Source organism: Ictalurus furcatus, chromosome 12 (genome assembly GCF_023375685.1).
Source record: "Ictalurus furcatus strain D&B chromosome 12, Billie_1.0, whole genome shotgun sequence".
In the NCBI taxonomy this organism is placed as follows: Eukaryota; Metazoa; Chordata; class Actinopteri; order Siluriformes; family Ictaluridae; genus Ictalurus; species Ictalurus furcatus.
Genome location: NC_071266.1, coordinates 2,387,246 through 2,401,789, shown reverse-complemented (window position 1 = coordinate 2,401,789; position 14,544 = coordinate 2,387,246). Strand labels below are relative to the sequence as shown.

General features: G+C 38.0%; 2 protein-coding genes across 3 annotated transcripts; one reads left to right on the top strand and one right to left on the bottom strand.

Annotated features, from left to right (window-relative positions):
- Positions 1-210: 210 nt before the first annotated feature.
- On the top strand, positions 211-1,367 carry sox21a (SRY-box transcription factor 21a). Its single transcript, XM_053638057.1, has one exon. It carries the CDS (start codon positions 690-692, stop codon positions 1,365-1,367), a length of 678 nt encoding a protein of 225 aa, XP_053494032.1. The 5' UTR covers positions 211-689.
- Positions 1,368-5,091: 3,724 nt separating this feature from the next.
- gpr180 (G protein-coupled receptor 180) lies at positions 5,092-14,544 on the bottom strand. Of its 2 annotated transcripts, none has more exons than XM_053637625.1 (9): positions 14,322-14,544; positions 13,923-14,063; positions 11,767-11,967; positions 10,317-10,497; positions 10,154-10,203; positions 9,851-10,008; positions 7,381-7,572; positions 5,587-5,664; positions 5,092-5,484 (listed from the first exon to the last, which is right to left on the bottom strand). In XM_053637625.1, exons 1-9 carry the CDS (start codon positions 14,458-14,460, stop codon positions 5,332-5,334), a joined length of 1,293 nt encoding a protein of 430 aa, XP_053493600.1. In that variant the 5' UTR covers positions 14,461-14,544; the 3' UTR covers positions 5,092-5,331. The 2 variants fall into 2 exon arrangements, with proteins under 2 accessions (XP_053493600.1, XP_053493601.1); XM_053637626.1 differs by having other exon boundaries at positions 9,968-10,008.

Below are 14,544 nucleotides of genomic sequence, written 5' to 3'. Positions count from 1 at the left end.
TTATTTTAAAAAATCATAAACGTTATGAAAAGTAATTTTTAAAAAATTACAACACAAAATTTAAAAAAAAACTGTCTATCTATCTATCTATCTATCAAAAACATATTATAGAATAAGTTATATACAGATAGATTTGATATAGAATGGATAATCATTATACCTTGTCTCCTCCAATGTGTGTGTGTGTGGGGGGGGGGGGGTGTTCCCACATGAAAAGGGAGGCTTGGTCGGGGCTTTAGTTACAAAAGGTTGAGTAGCTCTGCTCTAGTTAGTGATGATGGCCGAAGGTGAGACCAGGGGCGCGTTTCTGTCTCGTGTGTGACGTCATCGTCGGTCGCGCCTCAGTAGGAGGTTCTACAGCTCCCTTTACTTAACGGATCAGCTCTTAGTCGAGTACACTAATCACTGAACACCTGTTGGAAAGCAGCTGGACACAAACGGGCCGGTTTGCCTGTTGGCTATGTGCTCTAAAAGTTGGTTTATTTCGTGGTGTTTTGACTAAATGGATTTGGGAAAGGTGACAGATTTTGACAGGACACTAACTCAGCCTACACTACGAAAAAGTGGTTTATCTGCTCTGATGCGTATTTGTCACTTATACATCAGGAATACAAAGACTTGTTAATCGGATTTGAGGTGTTGTTGGAAACTTAAAGAAGTAGGATACTTGCCTAAAAACCGTTGGGAAAATGTCGAAACAAACTGACCGTGTAAAGCGTCCAATGAATGCCTTTATGGTTTGGTCGAGAGCCCAGAGACGGAAGATGGCTCTTGACAACCCTAAGATGCACAATTCTGAGATCAGCAAGCGGCTCGGAGGAGAGTGGAAACTTCTGTCAGACTCGGAGAAAAGACCGTTCATCGACGAGGCCAAACGCCTCCGCGCGGTTCACATGAAGGAACACCCGGACTACAAATACAGACCGCGGCGCAAGCCAAAGCACTCGGTGAAGAAGCATAGCTATCCCTGTAATGTGGGGTATATCTTTGGGGAGCAGGACGCACCAAAAGGGCTGCTAACGAGTCCTGAAAAGACGTGTGCAGCTGTAGCCGCCGCCAGAGCGCTCCTCAGTCACTCTGTACCAACAACCCCTTACCCTTACCTGGACATACACTCGAAAACGTCACACCTGACGGCGACCTCATTCACACACCACTCACTTGGCTATTCCCGACATGTTGTTGCATTTCCTAGAATGGGAATCCTTGGTGCCACACACATGCACCCCTCTCCGGGCAACCCTGCTCACACGATGCCCTGTAACTGTCCAGCGTGGACCTCTGCTCCTCCTCCTCTAGCTTATGTGGTTTTGCCAGGAATGTGCAAAACTCTGCATGAACCTTACTCTTGTTGTAGTGTGCTGTAAGGACTCTTTCACGCCATGTGTAGGGTGCACGTATATTTGTAAAACAATATAATAATAATAATGATGATGATGATGGAATAAAATACTGTCTGTGAGTGGTATGTAGGAGTGTGAATGGTAACTTAATCTTCATCTTTGTTCTAAATGTTGGCTTTAAGGCACAGTAAAAACTAGTCATCAGTTTAAACAAACGTGTCAACAACAGACACCTAAAACTAAGTTTTTCTCATCACTTTTTAATATTTAATTAAAGGAAACTAAGAATCAGTAATTATGCAGTGAATCCTTAAAGAACCCTATTTCTAAGTTTGACTTCATATACATGGAATGGAAAACAATCCAACCATATTGCTCTCGTTCATTTTTTGCTTTCCATGAGAATAGGCAAATATACTGGTGAATATACTGTACATCTCCAGACCCTTGCTTACTTCAGTGCATCCTCACGGACATAAAGCAAGCAAACAAGGGAAAATTTGGAAATTTAAAACTGCACTTAGCATGCCATAAACAGTAGTGGATTTCATTGCTTACATTTTTAAATGGAGAGAGTCAAAAATGGCAAAGTTAAACAGTGTATCATGGAATACAATCGATGTGGTGCATAATGCCCATGGTAGTGCTGCCCCTCTAGGTATACGCACCACCCCTGCAGTGGCAGTACTAGGATTTTTTTCATGTAGGGGCCAAGGAGGGTACACATGTATTAAGGGGGCAGGAGGTGACCTCGTGTGGTGGAATGATTGAAATTTCAGAAAAAGCAACCGCATAAGTAATAGTCAGTAAATATTAGCCTACACGACTCCTGCTTATAAAGCTATATCAAGTTAATAAAATGGAGTATGCTATATGAATTTGGGCAGCTATAATAATTAAAACTGCAACCAAAGATTCTGTTATTAGGACCTTTGCCTGTCTTTAAGATGCTTAAATGCGTATACTTCCATCTTTAATTATGATGATGATGATTATTATTAATAAAATCTGGTAACCCCTTTTTAACTAAACTAGACAGGGGCCTGCATTTGCAACTGTATTTCACCACTGTGATGTACATAAAGGATTTAATAAAGACAGTTTTATAGTTCATCAGTTCTTTTAACAATGCTGGGCAGACTATGCCCATTAAGGTCTAACACCCAACATTACTTGGAAATGTAAAAGAGGGATAAGGTTAAGTTTTTGTTGTTAAAGCTGGAATATGACATATTCCATATTCTGGAGTTTCTATAATAAATGATATACAATGTAATTTCATTCTGATCCCTGCTGGGGAAAAAACAATCCATTCGAACACAGGTTACCAACCCTGGTCCTGGTGTCCTGATCCCAATACCCCTGATTCAACTTATCAGCTAACTGACAGCCCTGTGGTGAAGTGACTGTTAGAACAGGAAAAACAATAAAATGTACAGTACAGGGGGTACTGTAAGAAACAGGTTGGGAATCTGTGCATTAGGAAAAATCTCTAATGGTTTCTATCACATAATGGAAATTGTTTTACTGGTTTCCATCAGAATCAGATTCCATTCAAATTTTCTCAGTTTCTATTAAATACCACAAGAACTTGACAGTTTTTGTACATTATTACCATCAGAATAATATTAGATAAACAATTATGAACAGATTCATACATTCACACATTCTATTGAACTACCATTACGATTCAATTAAATTCTTTACAGAACATCAGAAACACAAAAATAAGCTAAATTTACAAGGAGTTCACAGTGTACCCCAGAATCCCCCATCCCCCACATTAAATATGCTCTCATTGCAAGTGCTGTAGACATGACTTAGTACAAAACTACACAAATGATAATTTTACTGCAATTGCTGTAGCATGATTTATATAAATTATTCAGTTGTTAAGAAGAATAGACCCATTTGGGAGTCTTATGTTACCTTCCGTTCATGTGTCATGATATTTTTAATGGATAGGTGAGCACAATTAAGGAGACAGTCGGTTTAAACAGATAAATTTTAACCTGGTTTGCAGCTTGACAGATCACCAGTTTATTAGCATCAGTGGAGATTGTTCAGAGCCTAAAAAGTACAACATGATGTCCCACAACGTTCTGTTATTCTCTTTATATAGCCAGCTGCTTGGACATGTAACTTTGTTTTTACCTTACTCCTTTGAGGACTTTGAGATTTTGGACGCAACAACACCCAAGACACTAAATATCCTGAAAGTTTAAACATATATTTTGTTCCTAAGGGCATGCAAACATTTGCACTCAATTGCAGTTAAAAAGCCAAGTTCATGAAGTGTTTTACATCTAACAAGGACATGTTGTAATCAATGTGCAACTGCTACATAGTGCTCCCCAGTGGAGAAAGCCAGGTATAATAAGCCATGGTAAAAACAACAGTCTTGTATATCAACATAGACATATTGCACCTCCCATAACAGACACAGGTTTTTGCTTATGAAGAGTGTACCCAGTTCAATATATATTCTCTCTTTTTATTCATCATAAACAAAGCAAAAACATTAGACTTTTTCACTGGCAAAGTGATTGTCATTTCAGGCACTTGAGAAAACAAACATCAAACCACATATACTATTAAATGTACTTTGTAATTCAAACAAACATTGGCAACTTAATTCGTTTAGTTTAAAAAAAACATGCTTGTGACTTTATTAGTTATGTGTGCAAAAGTGTGTGAACCACATTGCTCTATACAGTCAAGAATCCAATAAAGAGACCTGAGATTTATTGTAAATCATTGTTGTAATGATTCACATGAAAGATCTTTCATGGTGGGATTCCATAATACTTGTGAACCAGTACTATTCATTTATCTTTAGTAACCACCTTATCCTCGTCTGGGTCACTGTGTATCCGGAGCCTAAGATGGAATACAATCTGGATGGGATGCCTACCCATTGTAGAGTACTGTGCACACACTCATTCATACCTAGGGACCACTATGCCACCTTGAACCAATCCCATGTTCCAGCTCTTTAAAACTATATGTTTAGACATAATCTAAAGAGATGGGTAACAAATTAAAGGGGGGGAAAAAAAAACAATATAAAGTGTCTTAGTAAGTTTGGCCACTACAAGGTGTACAACGTAAAACAGCTTCAATACTCCATGATATAGCTTCTTACAAGTCTCTGGAACTGTAGTGGGGGGATGTACACTATTCTTCCTAACCTTGGTGTTTTGATAATAGTGGTAGAGACTGCAGTCTAAAATGTCACTCCAAAATCTCCTAAATTTGGTTGAAGTGTGATCACTGTGAAGGCCATAACACATGACTTATATCATTTGAATCCTCATCAAATCATTCAGTGAGCCTTTGTGTCCTGTGGATGGGTGATATTGTCTTCCCAGAAGAGACCACTCCCATCCGTGAACTTCAAAATGTTTCATCATAGCATAAAGGTGATCAGTCACAATAACTTTGTATAGTTTATCTGGTGACTCTTTCCTGTAACAGGGCAAGTATAGCCAAACCATGCCAGCAAAATATCTCTGATAACAGAGCTGCTGATATTTCATTTAAGTTGTCATCAGTCTGTAGTTTGCAATCTTAATAGGTAGACAATTAAACCACAGATAAAATACAGAATGTCTGATGAATAAGGTTATGGGTAGCAATAATACGACGTTTCCATATGTCTATATGCTTATCTACAATGTCCTGTTAAACAGATGAAACATGGTTAATCAACATAAAATGAAAACTCAGTCCTGCCTGTCCATCTCAATACATTGTACAGGTGTTTATTTTCAGAAGGGTCCAGCAGTTGTATCTTATCTCTGCCTGCAACATTGCATATGATACAATGTATGTGTGCATGGTAACACGTACACATGATAATACATGTGATTTTGCTCCCTACACACCTCTTGCTCCATCTATCAGCACAGTGCTTCTTCTGGAGTGGCCCTGTTCTCCATTTGTTCTCTATTGACAGGTGTCAATAGTGCATTATCAATATTGCTCTTCAGTACTGTCCCCGCGGGCTTCTGGACATTGTTAGGGGGAGTGTCACAGAGGAAAGAGATGACACTTCCCAGTAAAGACTACGGGATAGGAATACCCTATACAAGATCACCACGGAGATGGACTGGCACAGAATCACACCAATGGTTACGACCTAAAACACAAGCAGCAAAAGTATATACAGAAGCTCCTTTTGATATTCCACTTTATTTTCTTAAATGTCTTGAAATCATAGTGTCAATGGTAGCTCTCTTACCTTTTCCTTTTGATGCTCATTGAATAGGATGGAAAGGAGAACAAGGACTGGGTGACACAGAAACCACAGGAAACAACCCTAACACAACACATGACAGACTTCACAATTAATATTTGCATTAATATGCATCAAATGCATAATACCCTTTTTATAAGCCCACCAATATCTTACATGAGAGACAGACCTCCATCAAAGTAGTGTAGTAAAACTAGAATGCATCTCAGGTAAATATCTTAATTTATTCAACATTTTTTTCAGTAAATATATTTCCAATGAGGCTATTCAAATTAAATTTTCACCAGACATCAGTATTAACTAAAGAACTCCGGAAATATAAAGAATTCACAACATTAAAGTCCATAAATAAAGTTATGTGTAATAAAGTGGAAGGACACAGTAAAAAAAGTATTGAACACACTAAGAAAAAGCAGTTCTCCAAGGCAAGGTAAGGCAAGGAACCAGCTGAAATCCGTAAGTAATTATACCTCCTATCTGTGCAAATTAATCTCAGCTGGGTTAGTAAATTGATGGTCTATAAAAAGGCTTTTCGTTACCAAGGTGTCACACAAGAAACATCTCATCAAGGGTAAAAGCAAAGAGCTCTCCCAAAAACATATTGATGGAATCGGATACAGACATGTTTCAAAACTTCTGAATCTTACAGTAAGCACCACTGGGGCCTTTATCCACAAGTGATATCCGCAAGCAACATCACTCAGTCCTCAACAGTATTCAGTATTCAGGTGTGATTTTGGCCCATTCTTCTAAACATGTTGTCTTTAAATCTTGTTCAATTGGATTGAAGTCAGGTGGGTGACTGGGCCATTCTAACACCTTGATTTTTTTTTTTCCTCTGAAACCAGTTGAGACTTTCTTTTGCTGTATGCTTTTGATCGTTGTCATGCTGAAAGGTCCACCCACATCTCATCTTCATCCTGGTGGATGGCAGCAGATTCTTCTCAAGAATCTTTCGATAAACTGCTCTATTCACCATTCCTTCAATTACATGAAGTCTGCCAGTACCATGTGATGAAAAACAGCCCCACACCATGATGCTTCACCTCCAAACTTCACTGTTGGTGTAGTGTTTTAAGGGTGATATGCAGTGCCATTTCTTCTCCAAACATGGTGTGTAGTATGACAGCCAAAAAGTTCCATTTTGCTCTCGTCTTACCAGACTACACTCTCGCAGTATGTCATAGGCGTGTCCAAATGAGTTGTAGCAAACTTTAAATGAGCTCCGAAATGCCTTTTCTTTAGTAATGGAGTCTTGCGGGGGGAACATGCATAGAGGCATTAACGGTGGAGTGCATTGCCTTTTGTTTTCTCTGTGACTATGGTACCTGCTACCTCCAAATGTTTCTGGAGCTCTTTGAGTGGTAATTGGCTCTTGGGTTACATTTCTGACTATTCTTCTGACTCCCTGGTCATCAGGCCATCTTGCCCGGTATCAGTGCCCGACCTCTCTCTTGTGGCCGATTAGGCAGAAATCCCCACAGCCACCAAAATACAATGAAACACCATCCCAGAGGAGTGGAGGTTATTATAACGGCAAAGGGGAAACTAAATCTGGAATGGGGTGTTCATCAAGCGCATATGGGTCTGACTCTTCAGGTGTCCACAAACTGATTGTTTATTTGGGCAGTGTTAGCAGTTTGAAAGTTTGCTCCTTATTCAGAGACCCCATCAACACAGTTACTTAGTGCCTTCTCAATCATGTCTGATATTTCCACCCAGACCTCTGTGAATCTGCTCAAGTGTAAAGTCATTTTAAAATAAACTGTATTGATTTACCTTGGCAAAACTGAGGTAGAAGTCCCTTTTGAGCGTGTTTCGCTCTGCAGAGATAATCCGGTACAGTACAGATGCAAGTATCAGTGTGAGAATAACATGCAACACCATCAGCAGTAAACGAGGTACACTGTGATGACCATGATAACTGTGGTGCTCGGTGTCCTCAAACTGCTCCCAGATCAGCAGTGCTCCCTACAAGGTCACAGGTGAGTTTGGTTACTACACTGTACTCGGAAACATTTATGCACTGACCAGAAACTACATTAATACATTCACGTAGAATTGATGGGTCAAATTACTTCACTGTATGTGATGATCATATGAGGAGACTAAATAGCTAAAACAAACTGTTACCTAGTTTTAAATACCAGACAGTTCAAATCAGCATATTTTGGTATGTGCAGCTATAGTTTTAAAGAGACAGTACAGCAAATAGCTAAGTGAGAGAGAAAAAAAACATTTAAAGATAACGTTATTACATTCACACACTACAGACAATTTGTAAGTCAGTCAGCCTACAATCACCAGACTTAGAGGATGCTCAACCTGCTTTTTTTTTTTCACTTCATAAGAAATAAACAAAATAACAGATATGACAAAACAATTTTTCTTTAATAGCTGAACAACACTCTGGCTTCATGAAACATCTCAAGCAAATTAAATTAAATTGTTTTAATTAATAACATTTTTCTCCCAGATCAAGTAAAGAAAAAAAATTGTGGAAGGAAAAATGTATGGAATCATCAACAAACAAACAAACAAACAAACAAAAACACACAATTAGTACTTTGTTGCTCCTTCTCAAGCTTTTATGACGGCCTGAATTCTTTGAGGCATGGACTTCACTAATGAAAACCAATATTCTCCATCAAGCTGGTTCCAACTTTCTCGAACAGCAGTTAACAGATCAGCTTTGCATGATGGAGCCTTGTCATGGACCAATTTTTTAAATTTCCACCATAAATTTTCTATCGGATTGAGATCCGGACTGTTTGCTGGCCATGTCATTGAATCGATATGCCTTTCCAGAAGAAAAGCTTTAATACTCGTCATATATCAAGGAGGTAACTCTGGACTTCATTTCCCAGCAGCCACTGCACCATATTACTGTCACATGACCACCTGCACCTGTATCATGTTTTTGTTTAACAAGCACTCATATATATATAGCCACTGTTTGCACTGCTTCTTTGTCTCACGTAATTGTCCATCCTTGCTTTTGTCCGTGTGTCGATGTTTAGTTTTGCCACAGTATTTAGCCTCGTGTTATGGTGTATTTGTGTTTGTTTGTTTATTAAATGTTTGAAATCTGTGATTGCTTCCGCATCCATCTTTGAATTGTGACAACTCTTTGCTCTGTGGAAAGATGCATTATCATCCTGAAAAATTACTTAATCACCACCAGACCTATTTTCTATTGATAGAATGGGAATAAAAGTTTCCAAATTTTCAGTGTACACCTGTGCATTGTCTGTTGAGGTCTCCACTGATCCTTTACCTGACATGCAACCCCATATCATACATGAGTGGGGAAATTTGATTGTTTTCTTCAGGCAGTCATCTTTACATGTTTCATTAGAACAGCGCCAAACAAAAGTTCCAGCATCACGTCCTAGGCTAATGCATATTCGAGATTCATCACTGAATGTCACTTTCATCCAATCATCCACACTCCATGATTGCTTCTCTTTAGCCCATTGTAAACTTGTTTTCTTCTGTTTAGGTGTTTGTGCTGGTTTTCGTTTGGCTTTTCTATATGTAAACCCCATTTCATGCAGCTGATTGCTTACAGTTCTGTCACAAACGTTGACTCCTGTTTCCACCCAGTTGTTTTTCATTTGTTTTGTTGTGCATTTTCTATTTTCAAGGCATATTGCTTTGAGTTTTCTATCCTGAAGTTTGCAGTCTTCCTTGGTCTACCCGTATGATTTCCTTTTATAACCTTCCCAGTTTGTTTTTCCCACCAAATTTTAGACACAGCTGACTGGAAACAACCAACATCTTTTGAGACACTCTGTGTTGGATTACCTTCTTAAATGAGTTTTTAGAATCCTTTCCATTGTTTCAATTGACAGCTCTCTTGTTGGGGCCATGTTTCCTTTCAAAAAGTCCAACGTTAAGGTCTGTAAGCACTCTTGTAACTGCAGACTAATTTGCATTTTTAGACTTGTGATGGTATTTGTTTTAGAAATGCAAATTACAAAGTGATTCCATAATTATTCCCTCTACTTGATCTGAAAAAAAAAATGCTATTAATTAAAATAGTTTCATTTAACTTGTTTGTTTTATGTTTCACGAAGCCAGAATGTTCAGCTATTAAACAAAATTTGTTTTATGTCATATCTGTGATTTGTTTATTTGCTACGAAGTAAAAAAGCCAGGTGAACATCCTCTAAATGTGGTGATTACATAATATTTGCCAGAGGTTGTACAACACATGTCTTTGGATATCAGCTGGCTGAAGTCTGACCTGTGTAACAACTCCTCCAAGAGCAAGAGCACTGGATGTGGGAGAGGAGTCCCACTGCAGTGGTTTACTATGGGATTTCCTGCCTCGGCTTAGCGTCCAGCCCATACACAAACTCACCAGCATGTATAGCATCTGCACTTGAGCCACCATGTCACAGACTACACAAATACACACAAACAGAGCAACAGTACTGACAGATGTCCTAATTTTATTAAAAAAAAATAGTTCTCTCATTGTCCAATTGTGACAAAGAAATACTATTTTTAAAAACACTAGTTATTAAAAAACACTAGTTATACTTACACTCTGCTAGGTTGTCCATTAGAGGTATTCCCACTCCATCTCTAGCATACCTGCAGTATAAACATGATGTAATCATTTCCACTGACAGCATGAGAAATTTTCTGATATAGGAAATTTACTGATACAAAGAGAATGCACAGATAATGTCAGTAGTCAGTCTCACTTGGCCATGTGGATGTAATTCCAGAGCACAGACAGACCTTGCAGGAACAGAGCCATGGACAGGATCTTCAGCACCGTGTGCATGGGACCTCCCTTATACAAAACCTGCCATAGGGGCTGCATGTAGATACAGGAGGCCACAAAATAGGCCAGAATCAGCAAGAAGAAAAAGGTGTGCAAACCTGAGGACAGCCAGAGGACCAGTAGTGTCAGACTGTTCTCTATGATACCCTTATGAGAAAACACATTTAAAACAAAAGAGGCAAAAGCAACACAATATCTTATAATAATATATTTCGGTAACCTGATCCCAAAGAATTCTCTCAATACAAGTTAAAAGCCGCACTGCCAGTGTCACGATCTGACTTCCAATAAAGTCTTGTGTATCCTACTGTTTACACAGCCTGTTTTGCATGGAAAACAGTGTAGAATAGCACCATCAGATAAAGCCAATGTGCAACTTTTTAGCAGCAGCTTGGTGTTGTCAGTAACCATAATCACGTGTTGTAGGCTGTGCAAGAAACCAGCTTTATTGTGTCATATGAATGTTAAGCAGTTTGAATGGAACAGATGAGAGAAAATGTCCAGCTTTTTGAAAAATGGACAAACTGTTCTGCCCACATTTGCTGAACCATTTCCATGTCCATAAGTATTTTTCAGCGCTTCCTTTTCTTTAAATTTTTTGCCACCTAGTCGTTAACATTTATGTGGCTGCCTGGGAAAACTGTTCATATTGTCAAATTTTGACACTTTCTACTACATATAATCCTGAACGCTACAGGGATATATGGCTCCCTTTACATTGCATTTATCTCCATCAGAAGTACATCTGATTACCCCCAAAAGTGAAAAGCTCTTAAGTGCACTTAAAGATTCCCAATTCCTTTGAAAGACACCTCACCTACCTGTAAATTTGCAACCTTATCACCTGAGCTATAATTCTTTTTTCTTAGAATTGATTTGTATTATTTTTATACTGTATGTGTAATATTTGCAGTGTAAGAGATTTTGTGTGAAAGCTGTGGTTTTGTGTAACTTGTGTTTTTAGCTATGTATTTTTAGTGATGTATCTTATTCAGTTGTAACTCTACACTCAATGTTATCCCAATATATTATTTGCGGAATTCTAAAAGATATTATGAAAAGTGCAATAACATGTTCTCCATGCCAGATCCAGATTTGTCTGTGACAGCAAAAGCCATTAGTGAAGTAAATTTATTCTGTACACTGAATATTTAAAAGCAATTCCATGTTGTTTTTCTTAATAATAATAATTAATAATAATACAAATAAAAAGATGAAAAATTCTATATTTTAATATTTATTTTACAATTCATTATTTATATATATATATATATATATATATATATATATATATATATATATATATATATATATATATATATATATATATATATATATATATATAATATAGGATATAGCTTCCTCACCGGCATCCTCTGCACTGAAGTGGTCCATTGGGTTCCCTGCTGAGTCTGGGTTTAGCATGGTGAGCTGGAAGCCCACATCCTCTAGCACACCATCTAGCTTCTCTTCCTGGCAGGTGTAACGGTCTGCATATATCACATGCCAGGCCTGGGGTCTGGTCTGTCGTGGTATGGTCTGATTGTGTTCCTCTGTGATCAGCGTTACTGAAAAAGTATTAGAAATGTGAACATGCAATGGGTCATATTTTGATTGTAGCCTCTTTCTGTCAAGTCTAAGAAGGTTTGAGACACTTTGAGACAGAGAAATAATATATCACACTTCCATCTAGAAAATTTCGAGCTCCTTTGTTTTCAGAAGTTTGTTCTTGTAGATTGCATATTCAATTGGAACCACTTGTTTACAAATTTAAAAGTTTAAATTCAGAGATCAAGATGATCATTGCAAAAATATTGATTTTGTGTTCCTGAAACCATTACTGTGTTGATCTGGTTGCATGTTTGGCAATATTAATAGGGATGCAATGAAACTACTTTATTATTATTATTATTATTTTATTTTATTTATTTATTTATTTATTTTACAGTTTTATGACACTGGTATCAGAATATTGGCTCTAATTATTGGTTGATGCCTAATACTAATCTGATATTGACGTTCTATGAGTCAGTGGATTTTATCAAAAATATGTCGACTCAGATACAGTTCCCATGTTTCAGGAAAGTTACACTGGTCTTAATACCAATGCTCATATCATATCAGTACATCCTGAGTCATTGTTTTCTTGAAACATCCATCTAAGTTGAAATCTTAACCATCTCGCAGAGGTAACCAGGTTTTGGGCTAAAATATACTTGTGCATAAATTATACTCATGCTAGAAAGCTTGGTTATATTCATGCTGAGGCGCTGCTTATAACTGCCTAAATATTTCTTCAGCTTACAAAGAAGCTTATGGCAACTGTTTGGGCAGCACCTCAGCTTTCAGTGTTACAACGACTTACTTGATGTTGTAATTGTAAAACATTACAACTTAAACTCGACAACATATAACAAAATTTTAAGCACCAAGAGACTTGTATGCCTTAGATGTCTCTCCTGTGTAAACCCTTGAAGTTTCTATGAGATATGTGCATGGTCACTGCAGGCTAGGCCACAGCTTAGGATCATTTACCCACTGCCAGGATGGCAAGCGATAAGGATCCTGTAGTGCAGTGGTTCTTAACCCAGGGGGTGCGGAGGAATCGGAAGAGGGGCGCAAATTGTTTTCAAGAAAAGAAAAAAAAAACACAGACAGAGCATCATTTGGGTACTCTGGGTATTTTATTGCTTTTCAAATAGAATGTGCATAAATGAAAAACCCCATGTTCCCTCTCCCTCTGCATTTTCTTTTTGCTGGGGAGAGGCGGCACTTAGCCTGCCTTTTATCTAGCTGTCAGTGCAGACCAGTGTTGCCAACTTTTTGCAAACAAAAGTGCCTAAAGACAAATCTAGTGACTTTTTTGGGCAAACCTTAGCAACTTTCCAAATGTCACCAGTACTGTCCTGCAAGCATGAGGTCTTGCTTTCCCGCTGCACTCTCACCTCTCTCTCTGTCTGCTCTGTTCAGTGAGGATCCGAGAGCTGGAGATTTAACAATGTCATGGATAACGAGACACGCCCTTCCTCCCAATTTACATCATTCATATGTGAATGTTTTCAGAATGCAAGACGAATGTAATGCAAGATGTTTTACATGTAAAATAGTCCATGTTATTACAACCGAGTTCTCTTGTTCAAAGTAGTTATAGTGTTCAGAAACATTTTTGATAGTTCATGTTCCATACCTGTCTGTTATACAGTTTTATAAAAGTCATTATAAGTTTTTTTTTTAAATCATAAAAGTACAAAAACACAAAAGCAAAAACAAACAAACAAACAAACAAAAAAACAAAAAACTAATCAATCAAAAACAGATTATAGATTATAGATCTGCTCTAGTGGTACATGGCACATCTTGTGGCCATTTGAAAATGTTAATTTAGCCAAATATCACTTCCTGCCTTTTAGTGATAATCCATAATAATAAGAGGATAACATTTAAGCTAATGTCATAGCCATATCATATCAAATAGCTGGAAAATATTGTTTGTACCACCACAAAATAAAGAGACTGAACTTACTGGTAAGCTGGGCTCCTGACACTCTGCCCAGACAGCTTAGGTTTTCAAAGTCCTCGATACCCTGAAACAGCAGAAGTCTGGCCTCTTTATGTACTGCCAAGGGCACGTTCTCAAGGCGGTAAGACATCAACCCATTCTCCCCTAGAAACACCACAGACAGACAGACAGACAGAAGTGGCTAAATTAACTTACACTGATATGCTCTCTCTCCTTGGAAGTCCAGACTCACAGCCATCAGTTCAGTCAAAACAGCCTGTACTGCACCAATGTGTTTTACCTTCTTCCTATAAAGTGTCTGAAACTTGATATGCATTTAAATAAACCGAATTTTTTTTTCAGAATATAGTATATAATAATTGTGATAATAAAACGACAGTAAATGTGAATCTAGTCACCCACCGTGGTAGAGAAATCTTGTAATATATTGCCCATTGTTTTCCCTAGCTATATGGCTTCGAAACACTCCCGATACCGTTTTCCCACCAGCAGGACAATAACTGTGCACAGAAGCGATCACAATAATTGTAAACGCATACATTGTATCATCTCTCTGCCATAAAATCACTTATTTTCCGTAATGAATGAACATTACACTTCCCTTACGTCCGCCTTACTGATTAAC